We start from the raw sequence: 14,850 nt of genomic DNA, 5'->3' as shown, positions 1-14,850 counted from the left end.
ATTATGATTTATGTTGATTTACATTTTTACTGAAAAAGTAACTTCTTGTCAAATTTTCTCTGTTTTTTGATATAATAAGCCTCAAATGTAATATCAAATGATGATTAAAGCACATGATCTGAAAATTAAATATAGGAAAATACCTGATGTTTACTAAAAAGTGCAAAACTACCAAATACATGGTGATAAATCAATTAAGAAAGACTGCCATGAAAGTAGCACTGGTCTTTATGGGTTAAACTGACACCAAACACTGAATCATGTTTTTTATGTAAAGAGAATCATATGATTCAGTTGAGATGAAACCCATCAGTGCTGGTGATAATGCATATAAAAGCCAATAATGTGTGAAAATCTGCATTTTATATGTGAAAACAGTAGAACTCACCACTTCCTGTTTGAAAATCTCACCTTTTTAGCCTTTTTATCACTTCATTCTGCTCACACTGGGATAGTGATTCTTACTGCCTTGTAAAACCTCTGCCTGGTTCCAGTTCACTTGTTTGTCGGTTTTAATGTAAAATCACATGTTTAAACCATCACAGTGACACGACAACACAGGCTGGAGAGTTGCTGTTTAACTTTGGGAGGCTTTAGGTCTTCAGTGGGAAAGGACTGTATGATGGCAAGAAAAAGGAGCAAAAATATCAGAAGTGCAACAAATATGGATTTTTAGGTGGGTTTGTCTCAGGTATTAAAACTAGTACAAAAACTAAAACGAACCCTTTCAGAGCCTCATGTTTCACAGATGTACTCCTGTGTCACATCCACACCTGGACACTCACCAGAGTCTGAGCCTGTTTCCGACTTGGTAGCAATTTTTAGAATAATGCAGCGGAAAAGGGATGAAGTTCCACTTTAAACAGCTTCCACATGTGACTCCACAGACTCCCTGAAAGGAAGCGACAGCGTCCTCTTTTCAAGTCCTCCACGGGGTAATAAACATTATTTTCTAGGAGTTCAGTTACAGCCTTTGTCAAAGGAAACTAAACTCTTAACTTGAAACTCTGCTCATTTTTCAAAGCTTTCAAACATTTCTCATATCTTTGCTTAAAAGACGGAGTTTCTGTTTAGTTTTTGTGTTTTTTTGTGTTTTTTTTTTTTTTTTCAAATGAAAGCAACTCACTGAATGTGGAGCGAAAAAAAAAAAAAGTAGGTTTTTAGTCAATTATATTCAGTGTGTGATACTTAAGACATCCAGCTGTCAAGTTGTTGATATAGATCACCACAAAACACAGATGTCCCATGTTACAGTTTATTTTAATCCATTTTGGGCTTTTAAGTTGACAAAACATTAACTAAATATTAACTCTGTTCACATTCAAACGCAGTGGTTGACAGTAATTTTCTTTAGACAGGCAGCAGGGGGCACACTGCACAATTTCAGATATCTGTGGGAAGCTCAAGATCTATTCTTTCGACATGTTATGAAATTTTTCCTATTGAACAAACTGTTGAATTTTTGTTAATATTTAAAATACATCCTAATTCAGATGTGTCAGCAGTGACACGTCAGGGGTTTAAAGGGTGAAACATCTTCAACAGTCAATAATTTGGTTGTTTTAAGTCACTCTAACCATTTACTTTGTCATTTATATATAGATTTGCACATTATTTTTCACATTATTTTCCATAAATAATACAAATTCTGGGGAATGTTCACTGAAAGAGAAGGAGGCTACAATCTAAGGGGAGACCTCAATTTTAAAAAATATTAAGTAAGAACAACAATGAAAAGTATGTGCATAACAAGCTGTGGAGTGACTTTGTGGAACAGTCTGGAGCAAGACATAAAGCAAAGTATAAACATAAATATATTTAAAAGGAGGTATAAAAAATGATTTCTAAAAAGGTATATGGAAGATGGGGATATAAATAGTATTGTCCCAAATACCATTCGTGATTTCTTAGAATAAAGAGAGAGTAATTATAATTTCAGAGATCTTCATATTTGTGAATGGACAATAGTGAAGTCTAGATGGACTGGGGTTGTGGGTGTGAAACTATGGAATGGACCTGATGATGCATTTAAGTTAATCACTCCTTTGGGAAAGTTACAAAAAAAAAAAAAAAAAAGACAAGTTTAAAATCATTTAGGAATGCTGAATTGAGATGATAGATATTTTTTTGTTGTTGCTGATTTTTTTTTTCATCTATCTATCTATCTATCTATCTATCTATCTATCTATCTATCTATCTATCTATCTATCTATCTATCTATCTATCTATCTATCTATCTATCTATCTATCTATCTATCTATCTATCTATCTATCTATCTATCTATCTATCTATCTATGCATTCATTCTTTCATTCTTTCATTCATTCATGCCATGATACTGATTTCAGAAATATTGCCCAGGTGTGAGTGAATTGAATATGAGTATCTTTATATTTTTTGCCTTACTTTTTGCTTTATGTAGATGGAGGAATGTCTTATTCACTAGGGGAGTAAGAAAATATCGGTTCTGCAATATATCGCGATATTTCATTTCACAATACTGTATCGATATTAAAAAGTACTGTATCGGTATTTTTAGGTATTTATTCAAATGCAGATATTGTGGGGGTTCATTTTAGTTTTTTGTTTTTCTTTTTTGTTTATATTTTATTTATTGTTACTTGACACTTTTTTTTTATTAAATAATGTTAGTTCCTTTGTTGAGATTGCACAAAAATAATGTTCTGATGTTAGTTCTGAACGAATAGAATATGAACATTTGAACAGGATCTTAAACTGTAATGTCTGTAAAACAGAATTTCAGTTTGAACACAGGAACATTTTGTGATATAACATTAGATCCTGTTGTGATCAAAAAAATAATGTGTTTAGTATTTAATAATAATACATTTTATTTACAAGCGCCTTTCAAGACACCCAAGGACACTGTACAGCAAGATAAAACAAACAATCCATAAAATACATAGAAATAAACACATTAAAACAAATAATTACTATTACTATCACTATTGCTAATTGTGCATATTTCTGGTGTAATTCAATTCTTCAAGGAAATAATCATTTAAAAAAAAAAAGAAACAAACAAAAAATTGGCTTTTTAACAGTATCATGATATATCGTAATATATCGTATCGTGATCCTAGTATTGCGATTTGTATCATATCACCACATTCTTGCCAATACACACCCCTATTATTCACAGTTCTTCCAGTCACTGTTTTCACCCACAGCTCATTCACTCTGTGTCCATCAGGTGGCGATGTACACCCACAGAGCTGCACAACACAAACATGTCAGAGAGCTGCATGTGAATATAAGTGTATTTTATGATGTGACATTACTTAACAGTGCCACTGCTGCTTGTTCAGTTAACATTTATGTGGCACGCATCTTCTGTTTTTTAATATAAAAATGAATCATAATGTGCACAAATTAAAGCTTTGTCAGAACAGCAAAGGATCATTTACAACTGAGGCTAAAAGAGGCGAATTGTAAGGATAAAGGGGGTTATATTCAGCATTTCTCAGTCCTTCTCACCAGTTTTAAACCAGGTCATCACAGTGCCAGAGGGATACACTGACACGATGCACAGAGGCTTCTAAGACGTTTCAAAGCATTTTTTTCGTCTTATGATAAATAACAGCAGAAACGTACAGCGCACTAGTATTTTTTGGTGAGAAGCTGCTGCAGGTGTTGGTTGGTTGGTTGGTTGGGAAGATCCTCTTTCTTCAGGTGCAGGTTCAAAGGCCTGTGCAGTTCCAGGTAAAGCCATGTGGTATTTCAGCCTCAGGCCTCCGTACAGACCCCAGCTGTAGCATCACCACACGACTGTTCACTGTGTACTGATTGGAAGTTCTGTCTGGAGCAGAGAGGAAATGACAGCGATGGACCAAGAATAATAAAATACAGTCTGCATGCAAACATGAGAGGAGGCTTCTGTTGCAATGTTCAGGGGGAGTAGGATTTTTCATGTGCATTTTTCTTTAACCCTTTCATGCATGAATTATGAGAACCTTAATGGGTCAAAACACAGTAATGTCCCATCAGAGAGCGAACTTTAATTGATTGCCATTCTAATATTTATTTCAATATAAAGTAGCTCCTTGATTTGGATAACCCCTTACGGTCCAACTAAAGCAAAAATGAATTTAAAAGTAAAAATGTGGGTCAAATTGTCTCTAAAATGTCCCGTCGGAGAGATTTTGAACACCGTTTTTTGACCCTAATCAAGTTATTTTTCCTGAGTGTTTTTATTCCTCTTTAGGCATAAAAAAAAAACCAATGAGATCAAAAAAAATTTTATGAACCTGTTTTTCATGGAGTTGCAAAAATATTCACTCAGCTAGACATCACGCATTTAATTTTTCAAGCAAAGAAACATGTATTTACTGATACGCTGTGTGAAAAGTATGAAATATTTTTTTTTTAATGCTGCTAATCTGATGTTTGTCACATTTTAACATACTCTAATACTACTTATTACTCACTTTATGGAGATAATATGCAAAAAAACAAAAAAAAACAAACCTTTTTGTTTAAGAAAAAGGGTTGATTACAGTCTATTAACAAAAACAAGCAATTTATTTACACTCAAACCTGTTAGTGCAGATCAGGTTTACCAAAAACAGCAAAGTTACAGTAATCGTATGAATGTCAGTATATGGGATGATGCATAGGCGTCCACTGTGTTGGCTGATATGGAACTAAAACAATAAAATCCATGAATATACAAGAGAACAGCGGGAGAATAACTGTCCACTGGAGTGACCATTACGCATGAAAGGGTTAAGATGCACTCTGTGATGCTGCTGCTGCTGCTGCTGTCTTTTGCAGGTCTTCTCCTGGTGTAGCCTCTGTTTCAACACCATCTCCTAATCCCTGTGCTAATAAAACCATATCAGACCTGTTGCCTCACTAAGCACCACCCTTTCTTAAAGTTGAATGAAAGCCATTAAAACCATAAGGTCTGAGACTGTCTTAAAACAAAGCCTGTACAATCTTTTATAGCAAATGAATTCTCAAATAGAAATATGTAGTTTCACCAGCTGTTTTCATCAGTATGTGTACAAAATGTGACTCCCAAACAAGTATGATGACAAGGAAACCACCAGCATCTCAGCAGGAAGGAGTGTTCTCCCCTAATGCCCCTATCAATAGGAAATAAGACACTGTGAAAAAGGGTTTTGGGGGTTGGTAAATACAAACTATGGAAATCAGTTACATTTTAATCAACAGTAATAGTTAGCCAGTCTGTTCTGACTGGTGAAAGTCTACCTTTTTTTAACTATAACAATTGCTACTTAAAATAATATAATAAAATCTACCCTATAATATTGTGACATGAGGAGGAGCAGCTGGGGGAAGTTTCCCAGCATGCATTGGGACAAACTAGTTGGGACAAGAAGTGTAGTTCTTTTGATATATAGCACAGTTATGGTGTGTTTGACTGTTTTTATTAGTTTTTTTGTTGAATGAATATTTCTGTTGAGTTGCATATTCTTGCACCATGAGCTAAGTTGCTTCTTTGTTTCATTATTCTCTGTAATGGTGCTCCATTCACGTTTGGGTAAAAATAAAATACAATCATTCCCATGAGAGTAGAGAGAGCAGAGAGACAGCAATAAAAGTATTGGTCTCATCACATTAATATCAGTCCAATACAAATTCACACTCACACACCTTAATATCAATACTAACAATATTTAGATTGATACTCCCTTCCCTTGATTAGGTAGATGAACATATTCCTATGAACATTTGAGAGTTATTATTACTCACTTTATGTTTATGTTATGTTTATGTTTATGCATTTGGCAGACACTTTTTTCCAAAGCGACTTACAGGGGAAAACCAATGAAATCACTCAATCAATCAATTTTTATTTATATAATGCCAGATCACAAAAAAAGTTATCTTATGACACTTTATATATAGAGTTGGTCAAAACCAGACTCTAAGCCAATTTACAGAAACCCAACAGAATCCTCCAGGAGCAAACACTTGTGACTGGTGACAGTGGCAAGGAAAAACTTCCCTTTAACAGGCAGAGACCTCGAGCAGACCCAGACTCCTGAGTTTATAATAGTAATTTGTTGTGTAATTTATTGGGATATGTCTGGTGGATTTTACCTCATTTCTTTTAGTGTGTCAAAGCTGTTAAATTTAATCACAGTTTCCTCAAAATATGGGCTAAAATCTACTCAACCAAAATGAGTGCAAATTATTACCTCACTTTTATTGAGTAGATTCTAAAGGTTTGTTTTTATACAGTGCAGATCAGTAAATGATTGGATTAGCATGGAAATGAAATGATTTACTTGCAGCAGCCTCTGCATTCACATCATGCAACTTGATCACATCTGGAAATGCTGAAACGAGTGGTCATTAACATCAGCAAGGCAGAGGTATGATGGAAACGCTAGGCCTTGTGTCAGCCTGTTCTCATTGTTGCCCTTAGGGAAGAGGTACAGATCCATCCAGGCCTTCACCTCCAGATTTAGCAGCACATTTTACCCAAGTGCAATATGGGTACTGAACACATTACAGTGACAATACCTCAAATAAGGATAGATATTTAACATATATTCTTAGTGTCCAGCCAGGGTCAAAGTGCAATATATATTTATCTCTACTGTTTCTTGGTTGGTTAACATGCTTGTTTTTATTCTGTATATATATTAACACTTTTTCTTTTCTTTTTAAACTGTTCTAAACTATGCACCACAAGAAAGTTGTCTCTTTTAAGTTCGTTGCACATATATAATGACAATAAAGACATTCTATTCTGCTCTATTCTATTCTATTCTCAAATATTTCCATAGTTGTATCTCTTTTTCTTTTTTTTTTTTTTTTTTTAAGATGATTGGCTCTTATGAGTGAGCCACATCAGGTACAACAGATACTTGTAACTTCAAAAATCTGTGTAAAAAAAAACAAACAAAAAAAAACAAAAAACAAACAAACAAACAAACAAAAAAAAACGACTGATACAATAAATTAGGGTTTTGCCTGGAAAAATAAAAAGGCATAAACAGAAGGGATGCCACAGTGCTTCATAGTAATGAAATATGCAACAATTTAGTAAAAGTCATCCAGCAAATTAATTACATAATTTCCACAACAGGTCTGGATCACTGATAAATTACAGATAGACTTGAAAATTTAGATTTTCAAATGCAGCAAGTTCGCTTAAATTACTCGTATGTGGTAAGATGTTGTTTTGCATGAGTTGTTTTTACATGAGAGTCATTTGCAAGAATGGAGTTCGTACCAGAAGATGTATGAATGATGTTGGACAAGAATCTGTAGTAATTCTGCCAGGATTCAAGCAAAACACTTAAGGTAAGTCCCTCTATGCAGAACATTTTGGCCATAAAATTCCTGGAAAACAAATGATAAGTTTTTCATATTTTTAGTATCTAACGGAATGTGGAAAAAGAGAGTGTAACTTTAAGGAATATGGTACAGTAAGAAAAATAATACACGTTTCATTGACTTTTCTTGCAAATTTTAGAGCTAAGTTTGCCATAGATTGACATTTAATGAGTAGGTTCTAATAAGCTAAATAAATTATTAGGCTATTATCATTGAGCTAATTGGGCTATTAAATTAAAACACAAATGATTATTAAATATAATATAGAGTAATTACAGTATGATATTGTGGCATGTTTGCCACAGTGCATTATGGGTAATGGGTACTATGTTGTAAATGTGTTATTTTTATGCTCAAAAATTCAGCGGGGTTATTGTGTTAGTACTAGTTTTGACTTAATATGTGTATGGCAATGCTTATTGGACTTTTTGTTTATTTTATCTGTATTTTTGTAATTTGTAAAGTTGCACCCTGATTGAGAGCCATTGGCAGAGCAATGGCTATCCTGCTGTGAGTGCTCCAGCTTAACTCATCTAGCCTGTCAAATTCAATGCACAATTTCTACTTTTCCTTGACTTTGAGCCAACTTCCTGTCAAGCTTCCACCTACATTACAATATATGAAATAAATAATGTCCTAAGCATAATGTGTTAATTCTAATTAGGCCCACTGTAAAGTTATCCTAGCCTATATCCTATTCTCATGGTCTACACACATTTTTTTAATGCTGCAGGGTACCTTTTAGTACAAATTTGTACTTTACATAACTTTGGACCCTTTTTCATGGTCTAAAGGTGCAATTCTAGCCTCCTAAAGACCAATATTATTCTTTTATTATTTGTTTTAATCTGTTTATTTCTTTGTATTTTGTGTGTTTTATCTTGCTGTACAGTGTCCTTGGGTGTCCTGAAAGGCGCTTATAAATAAAATGTATTATTATTATTATTATTATTTTGAGAGAACATTCTTAAAAAATGTACTTATAAGTACATAAATGTTCTGATCTCGTACCACTATTTTTGAAAGTGTACCGCTGCTGACCTAAAGGAGCTGTCATGTCTGTGTTTTTGTCTGTGTTTTTTTTTTTGTATGTTATGTAGAATGTGAAAAATTGTTTTGTATGATGATATTGTATGTTATTTGCATTGACAAGTTATAAAGATTATTGTAAGGACCCTAGGAAGAATAGCTGTAGCTATGGTACAGCTAATAGGGATCCTAAATAACGAAAGACAGAGAGAAAACACAAATCCATGAAAATCCCATTTACAATAACTGCATACCAGGAATGACCCTTCAACTTTTTTTATTTCTTCAAAACACACAGATTTAGGACATGATATGCACATAAATATTGAGAAATTCAAAACAGCAGGTCATTGGGGTGCGATTTATCAGGTTGTGCCAACACCAGAGGACTGTTCTTGGTAGACTTACACAATTCCCATTAAAACCAGTTTACTCTGGTATTGATGTTATTCTACCACACGGTGGCGCTTTGAGTTAAAATTCCCTGAGTGTGTTTATGGTGAGACTTTGGTACATTTTGTCCTAAACGCTTGAATCCATGTTTACGCACACACTTCTATAAAACACCCTGGTCTACCTTCATCCTCTACTTTTTCCTGACTTTAAATGTCTATAATTCGTCACATTACGATCTTATGGTGGAGATGGAGATGAAGATGCACGCACTTGGGGGTCACGCATAGTAACACGCGGCCAGTGCTGGTGCCGGAGGGCGTTGCGCCAGGTTCCAGTCTGTCCAATGAGTGGCGCGCATGTGCCTTCAATCACCCTGGAGTAAACACAGTGTGGAGCAGCCAACCAATCACAGACGCACCGTCCCAGTTCTGCTCGTATAAATGAGACCGAACCTCCAACATCTTACTGGAGAATGAGAGAAACACTAGCGAGACATCCCACCGAAAGACACTGGACCTGTCCGTCCTTTAGTTTTTATTTCTATTTCCTCGTTTATTCAGGTAATGAATAATCCATTTGCGCTTCCTCTCTTCTCCTCTTCCTCACCTGTGTTTGTGTTTTCCTCTATACTTTTTCATTGTTGTATACTTTTAGACAATAGACTTGGCTGTAATCTGGGTGTTTTGTGTCGTTTGTGTGTTTTCCTCTGCTCACATGTTTGTTTTTATGAGCTTTACAGTGTAACTTGTCTTGATGCGCGCTTCGATTCCCAAAGAGGAAACCCATGATGTAATGTTGCCTCACTACGGTCAACTATTGTAACCATGACTACAACAACAGGATGTACTGGTACCAATGAGTTGCGGTGAAACTGGTTATTCCTGCGTTTATAAAGGGAGGATAAACCTAAGATTTCATGATCCGATCCTTATGCGTCTTGGTTGGTTTGTGCGTAAAATTCTAGTCCTGCACGTGCGGCCAAAGTGGCTTATTATGTTTCCAAGATGGATAAGGAATTGAAAGGGCTAGAAATGTGCCATCTTTTAACGATCTCAACGTGTTTTTCATCCCTTTATGTTCTGGAAGAGGAAACAATGGAGCTGTTTTGTTTTCAAGCCCACCCCCTTAGCCCCCCACCCCCACCCCAAACTCCCAGTTATGCAACATGTGATCCTGAGAACACACTGGTCTCATACCTGCTCTTCTTCTTCTTCTTCTTCTTCTCGCCCTCAGGTGTGTTATAGTAGGAAATAAAAGATGGCCACGTCTGCCAGCGCCAGCTTGAGTAAAGCTGTGAAGCAGCAGTACATGGAGCTTCCCCAGGGGGATAAAGTCCAGGCGATGTACATTTGGATAGACGGAACCGGAGAGGGACTGCGATGCAAAACCAGGACTCTGGATTCTGAACCCAAAAGCATCGAAGGTAAGCATCTAATATGATGCAGAAGAAGATTATTGTTTGTTTATTGTTCATTTGCATGTATGCAAGACAATAATAATAATAATAATAATAATAATAATAATAATAATAATAATAATAAACATGCCAGGGAAGCTAGAAACCAAAGTGGTTTATTATGGGCCTCCCCAAAAACTTGAAATAAGGAGAGTATTTGCAATGTCTAGATGAGATGATGATTGACTTGAATGCCTCAGGATAAAACAGCATCCATCCTCACCTTATCCTTCTAGATCTGCCTGAGTGGAACTTCGATGGGTCCAGTACCTACCAGTCTGAAGGATCCAACAGTGACATGTATCTGATCCCTGCCGCCATGTTCCGTGATCCATTCCGTAAAGACCCCAACAAACTCGTCCTGTGTCAAGTCCTTAAATACAACCGCAAACCTGCAGGTAAGAAAGCTCACAATTTGCAAGTTAATGGAATTAGTATTATTATTAGTGTAACAAAATGGTTATGTCTGCAAATCTGTGCCTCAAAAGATGCAAATGCAACATAAATATAGTAATAAATGAGTGTGGTCAGAGCAAGTTGCATGTTAGTTTCTATTTTTACTTCAGATGCCTGGGTAAAGTTGGATATAATCCTGACCAAATATGGCCCCCTTCTGCACAGATACTACATGCACTCCTCATTCTTATCATAATAATACACTTTAAAGCCACTGCTTGTGTAACTCGTGTGACGGCCAGAGATAACAGGGTGAAGTCAGTGTAATAATAAAGGTAAATATGGCACATCTTCTTTATCATACTCTTATTTTCATCTTTGCAGAAACCAACCTTAGAATTACATGTAATAAGGTGATGGAGATGGTGAAAGACCAGCATCCTTGGTTTGGAATGGAGCAGGAGTACACTATTCTGGGTACTGACGGGCACCCTTTTGGCTGGCCATCTAATGGTTTCCCTGGACCCCAAGGTAAAAAGGAAGTGTTATTTATGCATGATTTAATTTGTAAATGACTCATCTCAGCTTCAGGACAGATGGTTAACTAGTGTTTATTCTTAGGTCCATACTACTGTGGAGTGGGGGCGGACAAAGCCTATGGCAGAGATATTGTGGAGGCCCACTACAGAGCCTGCCTGTACGCTGGGGTGCAGATTTGCGGCACAAATGCAGAAGTGATGCCCGCTCAGGTAAATGAAAAGTTTAATCTATAACTGTGTTTGTTATTATACTTGATTCTTATAAATGTGACTGACGTTGAACTTTTTTTTTTTTTTCCACAGTGGGAGTTCCAGGTCGGTCCTTGTGAGGGCATCAACATGGGTGATCATCTCTGGGTGGCACGCTTCATCCTGCACCGTGTCTGTGAAGATTTCGGCGTGGTGGCCTCATTCGACCCCAAGCCCATCCCTGGTAACTGGAACGGTGCTGGCTGCCATACGAACTTCAGCACAAAAGAGATGAGAGAAGACGGTGGATTAAAGTGAGTGTTGCAACCATTAGGTCCAACTTAAATGTATATGTTTACGTTGAGTGATTTGACTCATCATGCTGTTATTTGTGCTTCCAGAGCCATTGAAGATTCCATTGAGAAGCTCGGAAAGAGGCACAGCTATCACATCCGTGCCTACGACCCTAAAGGGGGGCTTGACAACGCTCGCCGTCTCACCGGCCACCACGAAACCTCAAACATCAACGAATTCTCCGCAGGTGTGGCCAACCGCGGCGCTAGCATCCGCATTCCCCGTAACGTCGGCCAGGAGAAGAAAGGCTACTTTGAGGACCGCCGTCCTTCGGCCAACTGCGACCCGTATGGCGTGACCGAGGCCCTCATCCGCACCTGTTTGCTCAACGAGGAGGGCGACGAACCCGCGGATTACTAAATCCACAACTCATGGACTGACTCTCACTGCCCTCCTGACTTTGTTTTATTTTAAGATAGTACTGTATTTTTCTCTCCCATTGAGATTATTTTAACCTGCATTTTAATGGCATAAAGTTGGCTGGTCAACTTAAACGTGACATGGTAATCAAACCCCTGGTAGTTGTGATCTGGTAATGGCAGGGTATTCCTTTCCCGTCATCTGAGAAGGGATCGGCTTTTATAACACTGTTTTATAACCCATGTCATATCTTTTTCCCTTTTTTGTCTGTTGGTGACTAAAATGAACTAAAAGCACATGGACACTGAAAAGTAGAGCTGCTAAGGCTGGACAGCATGTGTAACAAAATAAATGATTAGTTCATGTACTGTTAATATATGTTGACCTGCCTTTTGAACTATCCAGTCTTCAATGTTACTAATTCATTGATTTTATGAAGTGTCTATTTTTTAAATGGCAATGTTTGATGTCTTCAGATTTTGGCACGCTGGGTCAACTTGTATGGTACACTTTGTAGATGTCTGTACCCAGACTTATGTTGTTCAAATGTGTTGGATCTGTCCATAATGCCATTTGTAGATTTCCTCAAGGAGTTTTATCCTTTTGTTAACTGCGATATTGTAATGCACCTGATTTGGTAAAACATCAGTTTACTGAACGTGGTGTTTTATATGATACATTTAAAACTTTTATTTTATCACAACTCTGCTGTTTGAGTCTTCAATTCCAGACTTAAGGAATATAAACAGGAAGGGACTGTTTTTCCAGCTGTGTGGAGGTGATAGCGAGGCTAGACTGGATGAACTGTCTGAAGAACTTCACATGAACTGATAAGAGTGGACACACAAACCATAAACATTCAGCATCTTAGAACTTTACTAGACTTTTGAGGAAATAATTGACAGAACATTTAGTGTATGGTTAGTTTAAAAACAGCTGATGGGCCGAAATTAAACAAGTTGCCCTGGTAACGGTACTGGAAAGTAGAAAACACATAAAACCCAAAAAAAGAACTGCTGTCGTAAAGAGGAAACTCAGTCTGTGCTTTTTGATGCTTCAGTCTGGCCGATATCTTGGCAGGAGCTCAACGGCAGCTTTGTTCTGGCTGGTGTTTGGGACCCTGTGGGAAGGAACTGGAAACTGGTGTACTCACGAGACAGTTATTATACTCCTCCTGCAACCCCCAAGCTAATATTCCCAGAACTGCTGTGTCATAAACAACCACAGTTTCTTATGTCTGACTTACCTTGTCACTGAAATATTTGTTTTTCTCAGATGTGCAGTTACATGCCTCTGGTCTCAACTGAACCACAACATGTCTCTGTAGTTTTAAAATGAGGATTAATACAAAGTTTGCAGCTTTATAAGAGCATATTTGCAAGTTGAGCAGTTTACACATCAAAGTTCCTTTGAGGAGTTGTTTGGAGTGTGAATTTTACTCTTAAAAACACAGTGAAAGAGTCTACATTGCTTCTAACTCAACACTACACCCCACATTTCATAAAAAGCACAGACTATCCCAGTTTCACGGGATGTAAACATTTACTTCTGTCTCCTCCTGACTTGGGGGAAGGGCAACAAGTTTGCCTTGAGACCTTTCCCCTACATCCTAACTGCCCTCACAACAGAACACGAGTGAGGCAACCGATTGGCTTCGCTAGGAACAAGTTAACCAATCATAAAGTTGAGGGCAGGTTCAGTCCTGTTCCAGAGGATGTTGACTGGCTCACAGCCAACACATGTACTCTAACTCTGTTTTGGTAGATTTTTTTTTTTCCAAATCTGGGACCTTTCCACCGTCTTAACTTTGTTTTGTGCATGCCTTTGCAAGTTTCTGAGACTTTTTTTTTTTTTTTTAATGTTTCTGGTATAAACTTCTGGAGCAGAGAGAAACGTTTTGAAAAGAAAAGCTTAACAGGTGTCAGGAGACAACAATGCTTTATTTATGTAACTCCAAAAACACAAGTAAAAATAAAGCATACATGCTCATCAGGTACATACATATGTTTTGTCAAGGGCTTGTATTTTAGTAGTTTTCAATAACAGCCGTTTTGCAGTTTAACTCAACAAAAATACTGAAGAGGAAGTACAAATGTTAAGTCCCTCCTCCACATGTGCAGTTGTTCCTTCATGCCTCCTCATGACACCATAAGAGATGACACAGAGCCAAATCCAAAAACCTCATCCAACAGTAACCAGTGAGAACTGGCCCAGAACATTGCCAGACAGCCTATTCTCGGTAAAACAGACTATTCTCAGAGACGAACTAGGACAGTGTTTTTTCTCCTCACTTTTCCCAATCATCCCACAAAGTGGCAATGTTTTTTTTTTTGAAGTCACATGCTTTGTTAGAACTCATCCAAAAGGCTAAAGTCACTTAACCTCAATCCTACGCTTTAGCTACAAATTATCAATATTTTCCATGCGAACTCTACAATTTGTTCTATTCACCTCTTTCTGGCTGTTTTTCACTCATTTTGTGTTTTAATGCCATTGCCGGATATGGAGATTTTACCACATCGCTGTGATCTGTGAAAGACTCCTAATGAAGCATTCATTCACAATCTACAGCTTCCTATTTGCCTACCGCTTCGTTGCTCCGAAGCTCAATTACTGGTTCAATTTGCATGCAGAATCCAAACAACCTTCTGCCTGGGAAGCTCGAACGACGGGGGAGACACTGGACAAAGGATGGAGAGGGATGCTGCCCTGTTGCTATGACAACCACCGGAATGTACAGGCTGGATCTCGGTGGGAGAACAGTGAGGAGGGGGGGGAAACACATCCATGTTATGT

At 37.3% G+C, this 14,850-nt stretch overlaps 1 protein-coding gene across 1 annotated transcript; it reads left to right on the top strand.

Moving 5' to 3' along the window:
* The first annotated feature begins 9,176 nt into the window (after positions 1–9,176).
* Positions 9,177–12,757, top strand: LOC115437111 (glutamine synthetase). Its single transcript, XM_030160232.1, has 7 exons — positions 9,177–9,320; positions 9,994–10,183; positions 10,453–10,614; positions 10,997–11,143; positions 11,234–11,361; positions 11,455–11,654; positions 11,742–12,757. Exons 2-7 carry the CDS (start codon positions 10,018–10,020, stop codon positions 12,052–12,054), a joined length of 1,116 nt encoding a protein of 371 aa, XP_030016092.1. The 5' UTR covers positions 9,177–9,320; positions 9,994–10,017; the 3' UTR covers positions 12,055–12,757.
* Positions 12,758–14,850: the final 2,093 nt, after the last annotated feature.

Source organism: Sphaeramia orbicularis, chromosome 17 (assembly GCF_902148855.1).
Source record: "Sphaeramia orbicularis chromosome 17, fSphaOr1.1, whole genome shotgun sequence".
Classification (NCBI taxonomy): Eukaryota; Metazoa; Chordata; class Actinopteri; order Kurtiformes; family Apogonidae; genus Sphaeramia; species Sphaeramia orbicularis.
This window is presented reverse-complemented; position numbering and strand designations above follow the sequence as displayed.

Coding starts and splice junctions, on each gene's coding strand:
- LOC115437111 (XM_030160232.1), top strand. CDS start 10,018: ATGGCCACGTCTGCCAGCGCCAGCTTGAGTAAAGCTGTGAAGCAGCAG. Junction 11,362..11,454: donor CAGAAGTGATGCCCGCTCAG/GTAAATGAAAAG, acceptor TTTTTTCCACAG/TGGGAGTTCCAGGTCGGTCC. Junction 11,655..11,741: donor AGAGAAGACGGTGGATTAAA/GTGAGTGTTGCA, acceptor TTGTGCTTCCAG/AGCCATTGAAGATTCCATTG.